Here is a 19,242-nt window from a genome sequence, read left to right on the forward strand (position 1 = left end):
TGGACTTAAGGTGAGGAATCTCTGTAAAAGGTGAGAAATCTTTCTCTTTATGTCCACTGTTCTTTTTCTCTAAATGCTTCTGGGACCACTCAAGGCTGTGGAATTATAAAAATGCTTTGAGCTGAAAAGGCTTTGATTGCTGCTTTTAGAGTTCTCAATCAAAAATCAATGTTTGGATGAGGTCATTAATACCATCATTATTATAAAATAAAATACTAGAAAATGTTTGACCTCAACTTGCATACTTGACTTATTTTATTCTCAGGTTTTCATAACTTAAAAGATAAAATAATGCTTTTTATGTACATTTACATTTTTTAGCTTTAGTGCTTCATTATTCAAATTTCAATGTTTTTCTCATATTTTCAAGTTATTTTTTGGATAGTTGCATGTTTACTTTTATTTGCTTGGGCTCTTGTTGATGGAGATTACATAGACTGAGCTAAACATAGCCAAAAAACCAACAACATTTGACAAATCACAACGTTTAAATCTTTTCTGAAGCATTTTTTTTGCAGTTTTAGACGTTTTCTTTCACTTGATGCTGGTTGTGAATCTTGTTAATCTTTCAAATTTCCAGGTTTGCCTGAAATTAAGATCAGTACACAATGAAGACGAAAACCTGGTTTTAGAGTAAAAGCTTGAAACATATTTGTGTCGCTTGTATCTTATAAAATTTTTTGAAAAGCATTTAAATTTTATGACTTTTATCCATAATTTTATATAAACGGCCTTTGTTTGTCAATGTCTCTATAGCAAATTATTGGACCTTTAATGGCCAATCATACACAGTGTGTTGCATCTTCCTGTATCTGGATGACAGACAACCTCTTGGAGGAGGAGGCACCCGGACCAGAGTGTATATGAGACCCTAATTTTGGGGGGAAACGCCTCACTTCAGAACGTCTCCTTCAGCATCCCAACTTCTCTGCTGGCCCTTAAGTTTTTCTCTCTGGTCCACAATGGTGAGACGATGCTTCCATCTCACTACGGTGATCCTCTGGTTGGTGCAGGCAGTGCATTCGGGGGGTGAGTACAGAACAGAATTTTTTTTTTTTTTTTTTGTCCTCAGAAGTACTTTTTTTGTTGGAGATATCATGCAAAGAAATGTGAAAAGGGTCAAACGTGACATTTATTAAAGAAATATGAGGATTTGGTATTTTATCCCTTTTTTCATCGTGTTGTGTTCTGGTTGATTTCCATTTGTCTCATGTGTTGCTGATCTGGAGATTATAGGAATGAGTTGTTCAGCTTCTTCTAAATCAAACAATCCATTTAAAACATTGAGAAGTATTTTTCTGATATTTTTACATTAGATCCAAACCCTCTAATGTTATTTTCAGTTTTCTTCATGCTGTTAAACTATTAACCTCTTGACCCTTGAATTTATTTCCAACTATGAAAAAAACCTCATGTGTTTGCTTTCAAGTAGATGCTTAATGCATCTTTTTTTTTACTAAAACACTAATATTCAATTAAACATTTCTAATTGGATTTTCAAAATAAAAAGTTTAAAAGGAGTCAAATTATTTTTTACATTTTAACTGCCTTATCATGTGAATGTTTTTTATGTTTCCTATTTTAATTCTATAAAACGGGTCACAACTTTTATTTAAATGCATCAAATTAAATGGAGCTGACCTTTAACCCCCCCGGAAAAATCAAAGAAGTTCCCTCAGAAAGTTTTGCTTCACTTAAAGGCAAATCTCATTTCTGCTGCATCTCCAATCCTTACAGTCAACATAGCTGTGTATCTTTTAATATCATCACTACTTTGTCTAAATACAATAAAAGAAGTAAGACTTACTGTGACAAGTGGACTACATGGTGCTGGAGATTTTTGGGTTGCAGTGTCGCACAACTACCATTTTACACCAAAATTGTCCAATGAAATGATTTAAAATATTTTGTGGTTTTATTCAAAACAAAAATCTATGAATACATGGATGTGTAGTCCGTCCCCCCGCCCCTTAACTCTTTAAGTGCCTGCTCAATTGAACAGTTTAAAAAAACCTTAATAAAAGTATTGATCGAGCGTTTTACTCCCTCAAGACGATGAGCAGCAGAAAAAAACATTTTCTTAGCTGGATTAAAATGTTGGAAAAGATGTTGTCTTTGTAGAAGGAAAAGCAACATTTGAGGATGTAAAGACATGAGTGTGATCCTTTCTGGAAAGCGTCCAGCTGTGTGAATTCTTATTTCAGTGTGAAACATACATTGGTATGTTCTGCCATGCCTCTGATCTGCTGAATCAGCAGGAAAAAACTTGGTTATGAGCTGATTTATAGTCTAGGATGGTGGTTAAAGGTGTTTTAATTTCATAATTAAGAAGTCCATTCCCATATCCTAAAACTGAAAACTCAGAAGAAGAAATCTCAGAAGTTCATGTTTGCCTGGTGAATTTCTGACAATGATGCCAAACGGGGTCTCAGCATCCGGAGCTGTAGAGCTCAGTGTGGTCGGCCCACTGCAGGATCTCAAGTGATGGGAAACTGTGGCGTGTTCCGCTTCCTGCTCGCCCTCTGCCCCGCTCTGTAAAATCAAAGGCGGCCTGGCTTCAGTGGCAGCAACAGTCGAAATCTGACAGCCTGCTGTGAAAACAGGAGAGTTTTACTGCGTTTGCACAGTTGGCCCATTCACGTCTTCCTACTCCGTCTGTCTTTCATTTCTTACCAAAAAGAAAACTTCTTTGGATCACAAAAATCAAACAAAGAAGGATTAGATTGATTTGTTTTGCACGATTCATCACTTATTACTTTTTTTAATTCACATATTTGTGTAGTCTTGTACACACTGAAGCTTTATATCCTCAAACATAAAGATCTAAGTAGAATTTCTGCCCAGTGTAACGATTTTGTTTGAATAAAAGGAGAAGTCCTGCAAAAATGCAAACCTAAATTTGATTTAAGGATGTGTTGTGTCCTCTGAAGTTTCTAATGGAGCTAAACTTCAGCCCTAATGGTGGAAAATTCTTATTCTCCTTCTGTTAGGATTCACTTCGATCATCTTTTGATCTATTTTTAAAAGCAGTCCTAGTATTCTTTTAATTATGATTTGTCATTTTTAGCCAAAATTGAAACAAGAAAAAAAGTCATTTTATAATTTTAATAGTAAGAATAATAGTTTCTGCAGAGTAATAGAAGTTCATTAGAAATTCGTCTCTGGAATTGTGTGTGTGTGTGTGTTGTGTGGTGGTAGTGGGGGGTGGCAGAAACCCCATCCCTCTTTCCCTTCCACGATGCTGAGAGTTCAGAGCAAGGAGCTTGTGGTCCAACTGGCATATTTTCTGCAAATCACAAATACAATCTTTTTGAAACATCTTTTCATATTCTCCTGATTCACAACGATTTGAATAAAGAAAAGCTCAGAAATGCAATTTTAAACGTATTCTCTCGGAAAAATGCCGCAAGAACATGTTAAAACAGTATTTTTGTGGGAGTGGGTCTTTGAATGAACTGAGATTGAGAAGAATAAAAGCTCCAGCTTTTCATGACTCTTAATTTTTAGGATATAAACCACAGAATGGCAGAGGTGTGGGGACATTGCTGATGCCATCAAAAGGTGAAGTTAAACATAATTTAGAAAAGATTTACAGACATTTACTCACCTTAAAGAAAGAACTTGCACTTTTGAATTTATTTTATTTATTTTTTTAGGTGTGGGTCATGCAGTGAGGCCACAAAACGGATATGCTGGATATCCCATGAAGGGACCAGGTCAGTTCTTTGAACATAAACAAACATCTTGGTCTGTTTTAGCTGAGAGTATAATCAGAAATAGAAGTGCAAAAGTCGATGTATTTTATTACTGCAAATTTACTAAGTTGTAGCCAAATCAGTGCCTGTTTCACCTCATTTAAGCTGTTTTCAAAGGTTATGGAGCCACAGCTGGGACGAACAAAGGCAGTGGAATGAAAGGTAATTTTATTTTATTCTACATTTTCACTCGAAAATATGCTTAAAAATAGATTTTTTTTTCTCTCCATATTTTTTTTCTACTTTACAGGTTACGGACAAACGGCTGGACAGATGAGTGAACAAGGGGGTAGACAGCTGGGTGAGTATCAAAAACTGATTAAGGTGAAAGAAATGTGGAAAAACAAGTAATTTGCACTGATTTTGTATCCTGTTTCATTAAAAGTCCGTAAAGTGAAAACTTTTGATTTAAAAAAAAATAAGTTTACATTTACTAAAAAAAAAAACAAGACTTCCACCAAAAGTAGAATTTTAGTTACATTTTATTTTTCGTTTTCTATTAAAGAAAAGAAAATTTTTCTCTCCGCAAATGTTTTTCTAAAAAAAACCAACATTTAGGGCACTCCTATCACGTTTAACTTTTCTTTTTATACATAAAATATATTGCATAACTTACAACATTAGCTATTTCTTATTGAATGTCAGATACTTTGGAAAAAGACAGACATTCTTAACTTAAAATTTAGCATTAAACATTATGAAGCACATTAATTATAGAGAGCTGGATAAAATATGATTTTTTTTTTGGTCACAAATGCAGACCTTCAGAATAAGAGATTGGGGCTTGTAATTTCAATTTGCACTTTTGGGACTTGGCTCAAATCTGCACGAATAAATTGTAATTTTCAATTTATTTATCTTTTTCTGCATTTCAAATGTCACTCAATCTCTTGCAAAAGCGGTATCGGCTCACAGAAACTGGATGAAGAGGAAAATTAAACTTTTTGTAATTGTAGATCAAATAAATTGGTGGAAAGTTTTTAGAAATGAAATTGGAACATTTTAAAATGTAGAAATTTGCAAGAGCAAGTTCCTGGGAAATAAAAAAACAGAATTTCAAGTTTTTTTTGGAAAGTGTTTTGGGAATTCTGTTCATATTTTTGTTGCCAGCTGTCGCTGCCCCCTGAAATACGACACTAAACCTCACATGACTTGATTTAAGCCTGAACTCATGACTAAGCTGCTCTTTGAAAAGAATTAAGAACCTTTTTCCATCCCATCAAAAGGCTTTGCTGATCTTTAAAGGTTCTGCAACATGTAACTGAGCGTTTTCTTTTTTATTATTTAAACGTATAAAAATGTTGGAGACTCAGTTGTTTCTCTAATTGCAAGAAATGTGGGTTTTTTCTGACTCCATAAGAAATAATTTACTTCAACAAATGAAAATGTGTGTGCAAAATGGTGATTTCATAATTTTGTTTTTAGGATATGGTGTCAAAGCCGGCCCAGTCACTGGACAGATGAACGGAGGTAAAGGATTTTTACTCTAATTGGAACAAAAACGCAGAACAAATGTTTGATTTGAGCTTTTGTGTTTCAGGCTTTGGTGCTCAACAAGCATTTGGTGGAGCAGGAGCCAAAGGCAATGGTATCTGAGATGAGTTTGATCCAACTGTTTAAATTACTGGAGTGCAGTGAAGCAAAAGGAAACATGTACATGTAAAGGAATCAAAGAATTGTTTTTCTGTGGATCTAATATTTAAAAAAAAAGGTTTTATAAAATAGGTTTTATACGGTGCTTAAATAACCTTCTAAAGCTCAGAGCTGCCTTTGACTAAATTAATGAAAAAGAGGGAAATGTCCTCTTTTTTTTGTTTGTTTCTGAACATTTTGTTAACAAATGTGACTGAAGTATATGTGAATTATTAACATTTGCTGCAGAATCATGGATCGTTTTATGTGCTAAGTTGCAGTGGTGTTTGCTTTTTTCCTCCTTAATGGAGTTATTAGGAGTTTTGAAAAATAAAAAATCCCTGCATTTTCATTGAGTCTCTTTTGCTTTCCAAACCAGGAAGAAATCCTGCAGGTTCGTTCAACAGAAATGGAGTACAACCTAATGGTAACACTGGTTTACCTTCACTTTCCTGCTTTGTGTAACATTACAATCTAATTTCACTGTCACCTTCGGATCTTTTTCACATATCTTTTTATTCCTTTAGTAGGATATGGCGTTTCAGCTGGGCCGTTATCTGGACCACAAATCAAAGGTGTTGCAACTTTAAGGAAGCGTTTGTACGTTTACTGAACTTTGGGTGTAACTATTGATATCCTGCAGGTTTCAATCCTCAGGCTGGTGGATATGGAGCGACGAAAGGAAATGGTGATGACACATTTGAAAAAAATAACACACCCTAAAAACTGACGAGAACGAAAATATCTTTTTGAAATTTTTCCTTATGTGGCCACTTTTAAGGACAGAAAACGTCCAATATTGTTGATCTGATCTAAATCTTTTTTTTTACAGGTTATGAGGCAGCAGCTGCCTCACAGTATACACCTGGAATAAGAGGCAATGGTATCCAAAGTTTTGTATTTTCAGTATTTATCTGTTCTTTACAATAGATTTTTAGCTATAGTCATGCATCAGAGTGGTTTCTGCTGCTCCTAATGTGTTTCCAAACAGAACATTTTTTTTTGGCAGATTTATTGTCAATATTTATTTAAAAAATGAAATAAATTAAGAAAAAGAGCAAAGATGTCATTCTGTTGCAGTATATGGATCTAAAGCTGGCCCAAGCATCAGACAACTGAAATCTGGTATGATGGAAATTTTTTAATAACATCAAAGACAAAAACTTCCAAACAGTTTGAAGAAAAATCAGATTTTTATTTTATCTTTGCAGGTTATGTTGCTCAAACTGGTGGTAATAGTGGGCAAGGAGAAAAACCCAATGGTAAACTGTGGACAATGCATCCATTATAACTGCTTAAACACAGACAATTTTATGAATAAATTACGCACAAATAAAATCAAAAGAACTCATTTTGCAATTAAATATTTGCGACTTTCCTATAGGGTATGGTGCTGTGGCTGGCCCAAGCACAGGACAACAAATGAGAAATGGTAGATTTTTACACCAAATTTACATACAAATTCTAAACACCAGGTTTCAGTGAAGCATTGCTTTTGTTGCAGGTTACAATCTTCAATCTGGAGGACAAACGACTAAAGGCAATGGTATTTGGATGACATGACACTTGCATTTTCGGGAGTTTTTGGTTTCAAAAAAACGTTAGAAAAATTACTAAAATTATTGGTATGAGTCTTACAAGTTCTGAATCAATGTAAAGCCTCGACATTATGTATCGGGGCATTACTATTTTGAATAGAAAAAGGCCCCCGTTTAATGCATGATGACAGATTTTTATTTTTTATACAGTGATGTTGCTGCAGCAACTTCACAAAGTGGACTCGGAATGAATGTTTTTTGTTAGAGGATCATCAAAGAGTCATTTTCCTTGCAAAAGAAAATTATGGCAGAGTTATTACAGTGTGAGCGAGTCGAATTCCCCTGAACCGTTGTAATATGTTAATATTTTAGGACAAAATAGGACAGGATATGGTGCTAGGTCTATAATAAAAGGGGCTAAAGACCTCCAAAACTATTAATATGAAGTTAAAGATGATTTACATCACACACATTTAATGCAGTAAATGTCTTGAAGGTCAAGGCGTGGTGGCTGGACCCTCTACGGCAAATGGAGCATATGGTATGGTCAAGTTAAATATTCATGTGGTTTGATATGAGTTACATCTTGGTTATGCATTTGACAGGACAAGGAGGAATGGGAAGCAAACTTATGAAGGGTTATGGCCGAACACCTTATGGATCAGGTAACTTCATCTCCTGAAACCGAACTTTCATGTCGGCCCAGTCCTGCTGAACTTGATCTGTGTGGGTTAAGGTGTTCAGAGGGGAGTGTTGGGAGGCCTCGGAGTTCCTCGGCCTGCTAGGAACCAGCAGAAATGTGAGTAAAAATCAGGGAACTTTGTTGAATCTCCTAACAAACCTTTAAGAATCTCTGCATTTGGGCCTCCAGCGTATGGGAGCAGAACTGGTGACAGAGGTCAGCCCAACAGCGGTGAGTTTGAGAGCAAATGTCGACATTTGGATCCATTCATTCAGAAAAATGGTAAACATGCCAGCGATAATTTTATAGGCTACAATGGCGGTTATGGCAGCACAGCTCTGGGACCTCGTTATGGAAATGGCGGGATGAAAGGACCGGTAAAAGGTTAATGATGATCAAACTTTCTCATCATATTTCTTTTTTTTTTTATATCATACAGTTAGTTTGTGCCTGTTTATAGTAACATTTTAGGCTTTGCTGCAACACCTGCTGTGTTCAGATCAAATTAAACAAAGTTATACAATTACCTAAGTAAAAAATCCTTTTCTATTTAAGGCTATGCAAACTTACCACATACTGGTAATAGAGGAGCAGTTCTAAACGGTGGGATATTCTTTTGTTTTCAACAATAGTTCAGTGTGCAATTATGACCAAATTATAAATATTTGTCAAACTTTTAGGTTATGAACAACAAGGCGGTGGAGTAGCTGCAAAACCAGCAAAATCAGGTATCGCTTTGCCACACAAAGATGCAGTAAATCCAGACCTATTAAAGGTTGTTGTGTGTAAACATTTCTCTGTTTTTATAAAGGTGGTGGTAGTATTCCTAATGGATATGGTGCCAGACCTAACGGTAAGACTAACACTTCCTCATTTCCTGTGTAGAACTGAACTTTTAATCATTTTAACTTGATTTTTTTTAAATGTATTTTTCAGGAAATCCTCATTTAAATGGAGGTTCAGGGAGACCCCAGCCAAGTAAACCTTACATCATATTGGCAATAGAGAACTTTTGAAAATTTATGACATAAAATTATAAATATTGATCTAATCTGAATATATTTTCATGTTTATGTGGTCAAAAGAGAAAAAAAAATCACCAATGTGATTAAATATTTGTCATTTATTTGCTCGCCACAGGTTTTGGAGCCACAGCTGAAGGCGGAGTTTTCAAAGGATATGGCACTAAACCAAGTGGTAATATATTTTTTTAATTATAATTATTTAACAGTTTTATTTAGTTTTTGCTTAACTATAAAAATGAATTTCAGATCAAATCAGCATTATTGTGTCCATGTTGTCTTAGATCATAGTTTTCAGTTGCAAAGGAGACTGTTCCTCTCCAATAAATGAAATGCTAAAAGTAACAGGAATGCGACTTAAGAATCCAGTTTATTCTAATTTTTGTTTAAAAAATTTGTGGTCAAAAGTTGCTTTTTGCCATCTTGATAAGAAAACAGGCAAATGTTGTCTCCCCTTTGAAAAATTATCCTAATAAGTCAGAAAATGAATCTAAAGATGTGCACAACCACTGTAACCATTGGAAACCAGTTTTTACCTAATTCTTCTATATTTGTTTATGTTAAACAATCTTCCACACTGTTTTACAAGGTCATGGTGGAAATGGTGCTGTTCTGAGTGGATATGGACGACAGCCCAACGGTGAGTTTCACATAATATTCCACCAAAATTGAAATGTTAGGGGGGAAAAGAAACCCGAAAAAGTTAAGTATGAGATTTTTTATGAACTTGTGATTGATGAGGAGATCATGATTAATTGATTAAGTCTCGTAAAATAGATGTTGCTATGATTCCATGATAAAATTGTTTTGGATTCAGAAAGTATCCAAAACATTTTAAAAAAATGTAAAAATATGATTGTTGACTAAAGTTTCAATGATAAAAAAAAATACACGTAGAGCTCCAGGATTTATTACAGAGATCTAACAACATAGTCATAAAAACATCTTCACTTTTCATACTTTTACAATTTTTTTCACTGAAATTATGTTTCTTTGTTTGGTTGCCAGGTTACAACCTGATGCCAAATGGAAAGGGCCAGGCTGTTAGAGGAACAGAGGTATCAGGTGAAAGGAACCTCAAAGGTGGTGTGCACTTCCACCACCATCATCATCAGCAGCAGCAGATGACGGCACAGTTGGGGGATGTCACCCCACGAGCAGCTACCCCACCTATCCCGGCCCCTACAGGTGGTCTCCTTGTTATGGTGACCCAAGAGAAGTACCAAAAGCTGCCTTCACCTTTGCCCCAGGGGAAAAAGTACAAACACACAGCAATCCTGCCTGAGGAAAGCCCAGAACCAGCACCTGCATATCCTGAAGCCAGAGGGCAGCACCTCTCACTGGAGCCTGCACCTATTGGTCCAAAGGACAAGAATCAGAAGGGGGTCCATTCTGGACCTGCAGTCGTGGTTCCCCAAAGCAAACCCGCACCAGAACCAGCAGCTGTTCAAGGCAAGTAGTTTGAAGCAGGTCATTTTATTTCCTTAGTTTTTAACCTGAATTTCCTCGCCTGTCCAGGAAGAGATTATTCGTCAAGCTTGGTCTCTTATTCTGCACAACCATTTCCCGTTTTAATAGGAAATGGTCAAACATCACTGTTCCTGCTTGTAAACTTTGTTTTCTTTTAAACATTTTCTTATTTTTATTTTTTTTAAAGACCCATTCCGATCACCTTTTACCTATTTTAAGTTTTCCCAGTGGTCTTTTATTTGTGATTATGCAATTTTTAGCCAAAATCAAAAATCCTGTTGTTTTCTTGGAAAATCCTTCTGCAGAGCGGCAGTAGTTCATAAGAAATCCCCCTCTGAGTTTGTGGGCAGGGCCTTTCCCACCTTGTTGCTGAGAGCTCTCTGTTTACATGCTCTCCTGCTAACTTACACCCCTTCACACTCCCAACCTAACATTCCCGGTACAATAAACAAGGCAAGAAATATTGGAGCTATTCAGCAGAACAGTTTTGAGCCAGATGCCAGCCCGTACGAGGAAAACGAAGACGTACGTGGATCTATTTATAAAAGTGGATGCATCAGCATGGAGCGGAACAGGGAGCTTCTGGGCCACCCAGCGTATTTTTCTGCATGACAAATACAATCTTTTTGAAATGGCATTTTTTCATCTGCTCCTGATTTACATTGATTTAACTAAATAAATACTCAGAAATCGTAATTTTTTAAAATATTTCCTCCATCATCAGAAAAATATGTTAAAAACACCAAAAACACGATTTTCATCGAAAGCAAGATATGTTCTAAAAAGTTTGACCTCGCAGATACTGGGTTAACATGCCCACCCAAAGGGAACTGAGCTCCTGAAGTGAACAGATCAGTGTAAACGTCCTTTGATTGTGCTGTAAGTTCTGTCTCTCATCGTGTGCACGCCACAATCCCAGAAGTTTAAATTCTCATGTGTTTTCTAACAACTGAAGATCATCCTTAAGGGGTCTCAGACTCCAGGGTTTGAGGGGCCGTCCTGCTGTTTTTTTAAGAAATCCTGCCTGTTGATGACCTGGATCAGGTGTGTTTAGCCAATAGGGGGGTGGGGGTGGGGGGGTCAATGGCAGGTTAGTTGGGAAAACATGCAAGTCAAAACCCAGGACCAAGCAGTAATTTTAGGTTATTTCATGCATCACTGAGGACAAAAAGAGCCCACATGATATTTTTAAGGTTGTTTGAATAGCATTAGTGCACTAATCTGCATGAATGTTAATGAAATGTGTGGCCTCCAGGTTATGTGACTGGAAATGCTGTTCATCTGCAAAAAGCTGCAGAAGCAGACGCTGTAGGTTTGGGGGGGGGCGCCCCAAAAACCAAAGCTGTTCCTGAAACAGCTGAGGAAAGGGGCGGTGTCCCTCCAAAGGAAACACTGATCACTGCGGGTGTGGGCGAGTCTGCAGCAGAGGAGGCTGACGCACAACCTGACAGGCTGCAGGGCACAAGTATCCATGCTGGGGAGACGGGTACTGAACCACACCTAGGTTTGGGTGTGTCTACTAGGGTTGGACTGCATGTGTGAATAACTCCAAATTGGCGGATCAGCCATTACTATTATACACAATATCCAATGCACGATTTTATTCAACTTAGCTTAGTCTGTGATGTGAAATAAATGCTTGAAAATCATCTAACGGTCTGAAAACATGTCATAGGTAAAGATGTTTCTTTTTCTTTTGTGAGCTCTTTTTTTAATATTTTATTGTTCCCTTAAATAATTCTGGGATTTTTTTGTTTTCCTGTTGAATTTCCCTCCAAATGTTGCACAACACACTCATAAACATAACACGCATATGCAGCTGCAAACAAAATTGAAAACTGTTTCAAACATTAAAACCAAGTTGACTGTTTTATGGCAATTCTATTCAAAGTCAGGAAGAGTTTTGCACATTTTTACTCTAAAACAAGTTTCACTGTTTACAAAATCAATTGCACCTGCATATATGTGTCTGCATAATAGGCCAACTAATTAGTCCGATACCATCAAACCTCTGACTATTCTCTTTAACAAAACTTCCATTTTTATCACATAGTGCATGAATTGTAGATGAATTAACTCACTGACATAAGCTTGTTTCTGTAATGAATGAAAAAGCAAGTCAATAACAGCAAAAGGACTGAAGGGGATGAATAATTATTCATTATTTCTGACCTTTTCTTTTTCTTTCAGAGAGTAGGGGATCTTCTGCCTCAAAGGGACCAGGAGCCAAACTTGGTAAAGATTTGTTGTTTATTCTTTGATTAATAAAGATTTAGAGCTTGAATTTCTTCTGATAATGTTTTTGGTGTTTGCAGACTGTGGACTGAATGGTCAGTGGATGAAAATACCAAGACCTGGTACATAGTGTTCAGAGCTTTTTTACAATGTGAATTGACAATATGTACAAGTATAGTTTTTAATTGTGATGGAATCTGTTTTTCCAGATTACAATGCAGCAGCTGGTAGTTTGGATGGCTCACAAACTAAAGGTATTTGAGAATCAGCAATCGATTTAGTATTTCTGATGCAGCTTTTGGGTTGATGGAGAAGTAAACAAACAGAGGAATCAAAACTTATTTAAAGCTTTGTTATAAATAAAGTAAACCTTTTGGGTGTGTGAGTTTGAAAAAATAAGTGGAATTAAGATTATTATCCTAAAAGGTTAATGAAACTTATATATTCTATGTAAAAGACTAGTTTGTTTTAGGATTTTTCTCTTTTTTGTGTGTGATTCAAAGGTTATGGAGCAGGAGAAAATGCTTTTCTAAACAATGGATATGGAGCAGGTAAAAATTGATTGCAGATACTTCTTTATCACTTAGGACAGGGAGTGGCGAACAAGTTTGACACAAAGAGCCAAAATTTTTAACTGTGATGGTCAAAGAGGCAACACCAGGCACCGACCTGCCAAGACCTACACACACAAACACACAATGAAAGCCATATTATTTCCAATAACACAATACTCTCCTTACAATAAAACAGCACTGGATTAAACGGCGCAATATCAGTTATGAGTGATTATTTTTCTGTATTTAACGCTAAAACATGCATACTAGTGCGTGTTTTAAAAAGGCAGTGGGAGCAAAACTGAGTTGGTTGTGATTCATTTTTAATTTTTTTTCTGTCATCAATCAGCATCCAAAAATCCATCAAAGTCCTTATCTTCTGTATCTGAAATGAACAGCTGGGCTAAAATTCTATAAAACACGGCAGGTTCATTTTCGTCAGAGTCCGTCTCGTTGCGGCACGGCGCCTCATGAATAATGCCGGCTTTTGTGAAAGCTCGAACAACAGTGCAAGCAGACACGTTATAGCTCAAGCATCTGCCATCCATTCACAGCTTGTGGCGTAACTCGTCTGGCGCTGCGTCCCAGTAAAAGGGGTGGAAGATGGACAGCTTTTTGTTGTAATCTGCGGGCCAGTTGCTGCGTTATAGTCAGTCTTCCCACACAGGCAACCTCGCTTTGTTTCCGAAACTCAGCTGCGTCTCCTTGTCTTGTCAGAGTTTGTTTTCCAGCTTCCTCCACTTATGAACCATGGATTCATTCATCTTGAATTCTCTCGCAGCTGCTCGATTCCCTTGTTCCTCCCCGTAGCTGATGGCTTGCAGTTTAAACTGAGCTTCACAAGCTTGTCTTTTTGCAGGCGGCATTTTGAGGGTTGAAAAAACAATGTTGTTCTGCTGAATGCACGAACCTCTACTTCTGTGCTATATGGGAGGGGGGCGTCTTCTTTCACGTCCTCACTTCCCTCAGGACTGTTCTCATGCTGTCCTTTCCTAGGTCCTCTTTACCGAAGTCACACAACAACACATTAAGGCCACACCATAGGGTCCCCCGCACATTTAGGAGAAAATTTAAGACTTAAGTGCACCTTATGGTCGTGAAAGTACGGTATTAAAGAAAATATGATAAGAGGCGAACAGCCGCATGCTTATCGTCCAAGAACCGCATGCGGCTCTGACTCAGGATGTCATTTTGTGCTTCCAACAGTGTTGGTGTGCAGTTTTTAAATAGATTTCTGTGTGTAGGGCTTGGGTACCCGTATGCAGGGAAAGCAGCTCAAGCTGGTGAGTTTAAATGTTTTATTTACATATCTAAGCAGAAAGTAAAATAGAAAAAAAGATTGTGGCACAAAAAGTACGATGAAAATGTGGATTTTTCCAACTTTATGTAAACAGGATATGGAAAAGGAGTTCACCCTGGGGCTGGATATGAAAATGGAAATCCATATGGAGGTTTGTATTATACATTTTTCATTTTTGTTTTGAATTTTAGCTTGTGCATTCTTATAATTGGACTTAAAGTAGCTACACAACGGTAAAGTTTTATTTTTCAATTTTTGTGGGGAAATTGGAGCTCTCAGTGAAGCAGGTAAAAACTGTTGAGACAGTTCTTGACACATTTAAAACAAGAAACATGAAAACTCTTAATAAAAAAACCAAACAAATGTTTTTTCTTCCAGGCTATAGAAATGGGTATGGAGCAGGACCTCAGCCTGACTATTCAAGTACAGCAATAATCCTAATTTTTATATTTAAAAATGTTTGTTCAATTTGATGTAAAATTGAGAAAATGTTCTCTTCTTTTAGGTTATGGTCAAGGTGTGCCGACTATTGATGGCAAATCAGGTATGAAACAGTAAATTCAGTTGGAGTTAATATTATTTTTAAGAATAATTTTTTACTTAGAAAGTGTCTTTAATTCCATAGGTGGAAACCCAGGACTTCCTGCAGGACTAGATGGTAAAATAGTGACATTTGTCTAAACAAACTGAACTTTTTGGGGGTGTTATTACCTATAACTGTAAAGGATAAACAACAACCAAAAACTCCAATAAATATTTTTGTTCATGCAGGAATGAGTCAGTTTGAGCCTCAGTCTGTTGGTCTGGGTCCAAATGGAAAAGGCGTCATGTATGGTAAGGAAGATTATCAAAATTGAGTCCAAAAAAATCTTCTCAAACATGTACTAATATGATTTATGTGTTTTACTAATTGAGAGTTTTCCTTTAAAAGGGCTGCAGAGAAATCCAACATAAATCAAATGTTTGGTTCATTAATTTATAAATCTAGATTTGTGGAGTTATATTTAAAGTATAAAACCAAAATGTATTAAAACCTTTATTTTTCACCATGTTAGGTGTTGGGGGGCTGCAGTTTGGTGGACAACCTGGGAACTCCGGGATAAATGGTGCAGGACAGTATGGTGCGTCTTCTACATTTGTGTGGGATTTTCAGCATTTGATGTTTGGAATTTTTCGTGTGAAAAAATGAATAAACCATTGAAAATGCCATTTCAAATACCCTTTTTTTTATCGCAGATTTGTTTTTTTTGCTGTATTGACTTTTAATACATTTTAATAGGCAAATTGCAGCGTGTTTGCAAAAAACCCTGAATATTTTCTTTTATAAATGAAAACTAATTTTTTTTGTTTGTTTTAGTCTACAATTATGTGTGGAACGTGCATAATTTAGGAAACCAATAGAATTATAAAAAAAGTAATAAATACAAACATGAGAAGGCAATTTGCCTCATCAATTACAAATGGTAAAAAAAAAATGCAGCTTAGATTGCCCCCTACTGGACACGACTAAGACTGCAGTTTTCAGTCACTAAAATTGCGACTTTTATTGCAGTTTTTGTATTGAACAGTTTTTTTTAACTATACAGTTGGTGAGAACAGTTTTCCTCTGCCATAAAAACAACAAAATGTCACCAGTATTAAAATGTTTGGGATAAAACCATTTGAAACTTTTTTGACACTTTATTTCATGCTTTTAGGAGGTGTCGTTGCAAGTATGGGAGGGAGTCTTGTGCCTGGAATGCACAGTCAGTAATTCAATACAATAATTTCATAAATTGTCAATACGGTTGCTTGTATTTATTCCTTTATTTGCACAGGTTATGGTGGATATGCTTATAACCAAAATGCTCCTGGAAAACAGGGTAAATGGAGAAATGAGATTTATGTATTCTATAATAAAATGAAAGTCCCTTTCCTTGTTAGCTCCTCATGATTGTGTCTTTCTGAGCAGGTTATGGAAGACTTCCTTATGGAGTTCAACAGGCTGGACTTAACCCTGAGGCTAAAGCCGCCGCCCAGTATGGTAATAACTTAAAAATCAGACCTGCTCTGCAGGAGAAATGTTATTTTGAATAAATTAAAAGAACAAGTAAAAGAGTTTTAGGACATGGCTGGCTATCTTTCTTTCCAAATTCTTTCAAAATAAAAGCGACATGTCCCAAAGATATAATTTAATTAATCAACTGTGAGAAATTATTGTAAAATCATACAATGTGATTTCCTGGATACTCTTTTTTTTTTCTCTTTGTTTATTACAATTGAATGCTATGATGAACATTACAGACCTCTCATTTTTTTTAGATGAACAACCATCAGAGTTGGTGACAAATACTATGTTTGCTCCGCCTCATTTGGGTTTACTTCCTGTATTTCTGTCATCCAGGTCATACTGGGTCATCATATCAGCCTGAATCTGTTGGCTTCGGACAACCAGGGAAAACAGCAGGATCATACAGTATACATGACTTCATATGAATTCCTTTACAGTCTTGTCCGTTTGTGTTTGTGACCACATGTTTGTGACCACATGTCTTTGCGGTTCTTCCACATTAGGCGGGGGACAGGCTGCCTTTGCACCTCAGGCTCTTGGGTTTGGGGGTGATGATAAATCTGGTAAATATGGTAAATAGAAGTCAATCATATACTTTCTTTGTCCTGCTTCTATCTTTACTGTTTTGTTGATGCATTGTATTTCCCAAATGTTGTCATGACAACCCCAATAGATAAACAGGGAGCTTTCCAATCACAGCGTCTCCGGCCTGAAGGTAAAATGAATTAGACAAAATATTTGTAATGGCTGCAAGAGGATGATGTAAAAAATACCTTATTTTGGAAAATGTGTGCTTGAATTAACCCAGAAACAGCCGGTCAGACATATGAGCGCCAGTCTGTTGGGTTGGATTCAGCAGGAAAGTCCTATGGTGAGTGTGGAAAAGTGGGTCCTTAAAGAGATTCCTGAAATTAATATATCCATCATTCCATACAATTCAATTCAATTTTATTTGTATAGCCCAAATTCACAACAACAGTCGTCTCTGCATTTTGTTTTGAAAAACCTGAATATTTTTAAGCTGCTTTTAACTTTAAAAAGTATTTTGTAAAAAGTACATTGGGAACCTCAGAATGAATTTACTGATTCTGGGACATCTGCGTGCGGGTCACGGGGGCAGCAGTCTAAACAAAGATGCCCAGACTTCCCTCCCCCAGGCCACTTCCTCCAGCTCCTCTGGGGGGGGGGGCAATGAGGCGTTCCCAGGCCAGCCAAGAGATGTAGTCTCTCAATCGTGTCCTGGGTCTTCCCCGGGGCCTCCACTCAGTGGGACATGCCCGAAACATCTCCCCAGGGAAAAATTAAATCAAATATTTAATAAATATATTTTTATTTTTATTTTTTTATTTTAGTGAAAGGGGAAGTGCCAACTGCAACTCTAGCAGCTGAAAGTGAGAGGATTCCCATTAATAAATATGGTAGGTGTTCACTGGTCTATTTAGGCTGTATTCAGTCAAATTCTGACTCAGTTTCTCATCGCTTTTAGAAAATGTGGGCTACATAAATGGACAAATGCAGCCAGAAGGTAATGAAAAATCTATTTAAAGAAGTACAACCTAAACAGTAGACCACAAAGCTGGTTTATTATTTTCCTTTTTTCTTAGTTGCTGGGCTTCCTGCAGCTCCCACTGCCAGTTCCACCCTGGCCTTTTCCTCTCCTGATGGGATTCCTGTAGAGGATGTTCAGGACATTCCTGATCCAGAGGGCACAGCCAGCTTCTTGGAGTCGGGACCCGTTACAGAAATGCTGGGCGAGTCTCGGGGACCGGAGGATGCCGAGAACCTGCCACGTCAGATACACATCCAGCAGCATCTCAAACTCCATTTCAACCCACAAGGCAAGTCCTACCCACTTTAATATGTGCTGCAAGCATGTTTATACCAACTTAAAGACCCACTCCAACCATCTGTTGAGCTAATCTAAAAGCGTTTCCAGTGGTAATGAGAATGATGCAATATATGGCCAAAATCAAAAAACCTGTCTCTTCTTTTAGGAGATTGTTTCTGCAGAGCGGCAGTAGGTAATTAGAAGTTCACCTCAGAGTTGTGGGCAGGACCTTTTCCACTTTGTTGCTTAGGGCTCTGTTTCCAGGCTCTCCCGCTAGCTTACAGCCCCTCATACCCCCAACCTAACATTACCGGTAAAACAAAAATGGCGAGAATTTTTGGAGCTATCCAGCCGTACAGATTAGGAAAACAAAGACGTACATAGATCTCTTTTTTTATTTTCTCCTGATTCACAGTGATTTGAATAAAGAAATACTCAGAAATTCAATTTTACATTACATTTTCTTTATATATGTCTTCCAACTGAAAAATGCCTGAAGAATATGTTAAAAACACCAAAAACTTGATTTTCATAGGAGTGGGACTTTAACCATATCCCTACACCAGAGTTGTCTGTTTTAAATGTGAATAACTTGCATATTTTTATGTATTTAGGCAAAAAAAATGGCAAATATGATGCAAATGGCTTCTTTGGGAACAATGGCTATTAAGGTAAAAACAAACTTTAAGGTTTTTCTTGACATCTTTAGACACCCTGTTTAACGTTTCGGTTGTTTTTGTGTTTGTCTATAGGTTGATGGTCCTGGAAAACAAATAGAAACACTTGTTGCTTTTTCTGTGTATTATATTTTTTCATTTTCATTCCTCAAACCGTCACGTTGTTTTGTAAGTACGGTATGTAGAAAATGGTTTCAACACTTTGGGCTTCGATTTTTGTTGTACATTTCCAATATTTCTACACTGTTGTCCTGCACTCTGTTCTCTGCATAGATGTAGTGGAAAAAAAATCAAGTTTCATTGAGACAACTTTAACCAAATTTTGAACCTTTTTGTTGAAACCTTCAAAAATTTCTGCTAAATACTGTAGTAGCAAAAAGTCAGGCTAATTTATTTTCAGTGGAAAAGGCTTATTTTTTATTACTTGATACAACAAACTGTTTATTATTGTACAGTATTTGATTAAACCATGACAGACAAAGATTTTCTGTGTTTTATT

At 36.8% G+C, this 19,242-nt stretch overlaps 1 protein-coding gene across 6 annotated transcripts; it reads left to right on the forward strand.

The window, feature by feature from the left end:
* The first annotated feature begins 850 nt into the window (after positions 1-850).
* Positions 851-19,226, forward strand: LOC101174706 (fibroin heavy chain). Of its 6 annotated transcripts, none has more exons than XM_020712199.1 (52): positions 851-1,029; positions 3,508-3,561; positions 3,657-3,716; positions 3,873-3,917; positions 4,006-4,056; positions 5,181-5,225; positions 5,296-5,343; positions 5,767-5,814; positions 5,915-5,962; positions 6,031-6,075; positions 6,220-6,270; positions 6,468-6,512; positions 6,599-6,649; positions 6,772-6,819; positions 6,892-6,933; positions 7,422-7,466; positions 7,531-7,590; positions 7,662-7,724; positions 7,797-7,838; positions 7,917-7,991; positions 8,163-8,210; positions 8,288-8,335; positions 8,419-8,460; positions 8,544-8,585; positions 8,748-8,804; positions 9,219-9,269; positions 9,638-10,081; positions 11,355-11,609; positions 12,290-12,334; positions 12,415-12,456; positions 12,544-12,588; positions 12,838-12,885; positions 14,133-14,171; positions 14,283-14,339; positions 14,461-14,475; positions 14,567-14,611; positions 14,694-14,732; positions 14,814-14,846; positions 14,960-15,022; positions 15,244-15,309; positions 15,886-15,933; positions 16,006-16,050; positions 16,140-16,211; positions 16,572-16,643; positions 16,742-16,810; positions 16,912-16,953; positions 17,047-17,109; positions 17,591-17,656; positions 17,725-17,763; positions 17,843-18,076; positions 18,681-18,737; positions 18,819-19,226. In XM_020712199.1, the coding sequence occupies exons 1-51, from the start codon at positions 963-965 to the stop codon at positions 18,734-18,736; spliced, it is 3,363 nt and encodes a 1,120-aa protein (XP_020567858.1). In that variant the 5' UTR covers positions 851-962; the 3' UTR covers position 18,737; positions 18,819-19,226. The 6 variants fall into 6 exon arrangements, with proteins under 6 accessions (XP_020567858.1, XP_020567859.1, XP_011486332.1 ...); XM_020712200.1 differs by having other exon boundaries at positions 16,742-16,801; XM_011488030.2 differs by having other exon boundaries at positions 11,355-11,585.
* Positions 19,227-19,242: the final 16 nt, after the last annotated feature.

Source organism: Oryzias latipes, chromosome 19, assembly GCF_002234675.1.
Source record: "Oryzias latipes chromosome 19, ASM223467v1".
In the NCBI taxonomy this organism is placed as follows: domain Eukaryota; kingdom Metazoa; phylum Chordata; class Actinopteri; order Beloniformes; family Adrianichthyidae; genus Oryzias; species Oryzias latipes.

Excerpts from the sequence above, each read along its gene's own strand:
- LOC101174706 (XM_020712199.1), top strand. The coding sequence starts at position 963 with ATGGTGAGACGATGCTTCCATCTCACTACGGTGATCCTCTGGTTGGTG. Across the intron at positions 9,270-9,637 it reads ATATGGACGACAGCCCAACG|GTTACAACCTGATGCCAAAT; the intron begins GTGAGTTTCACA and ends TTTGGTTGCCAG. Across the intron at positions 16,954-17,046 it reads ACAGCGTCTCCGGCCTGAAG|AAACAGCCGGTCAGACATAT; the intron begins GTAAAATGAATT and ends GAATTAACCCAG.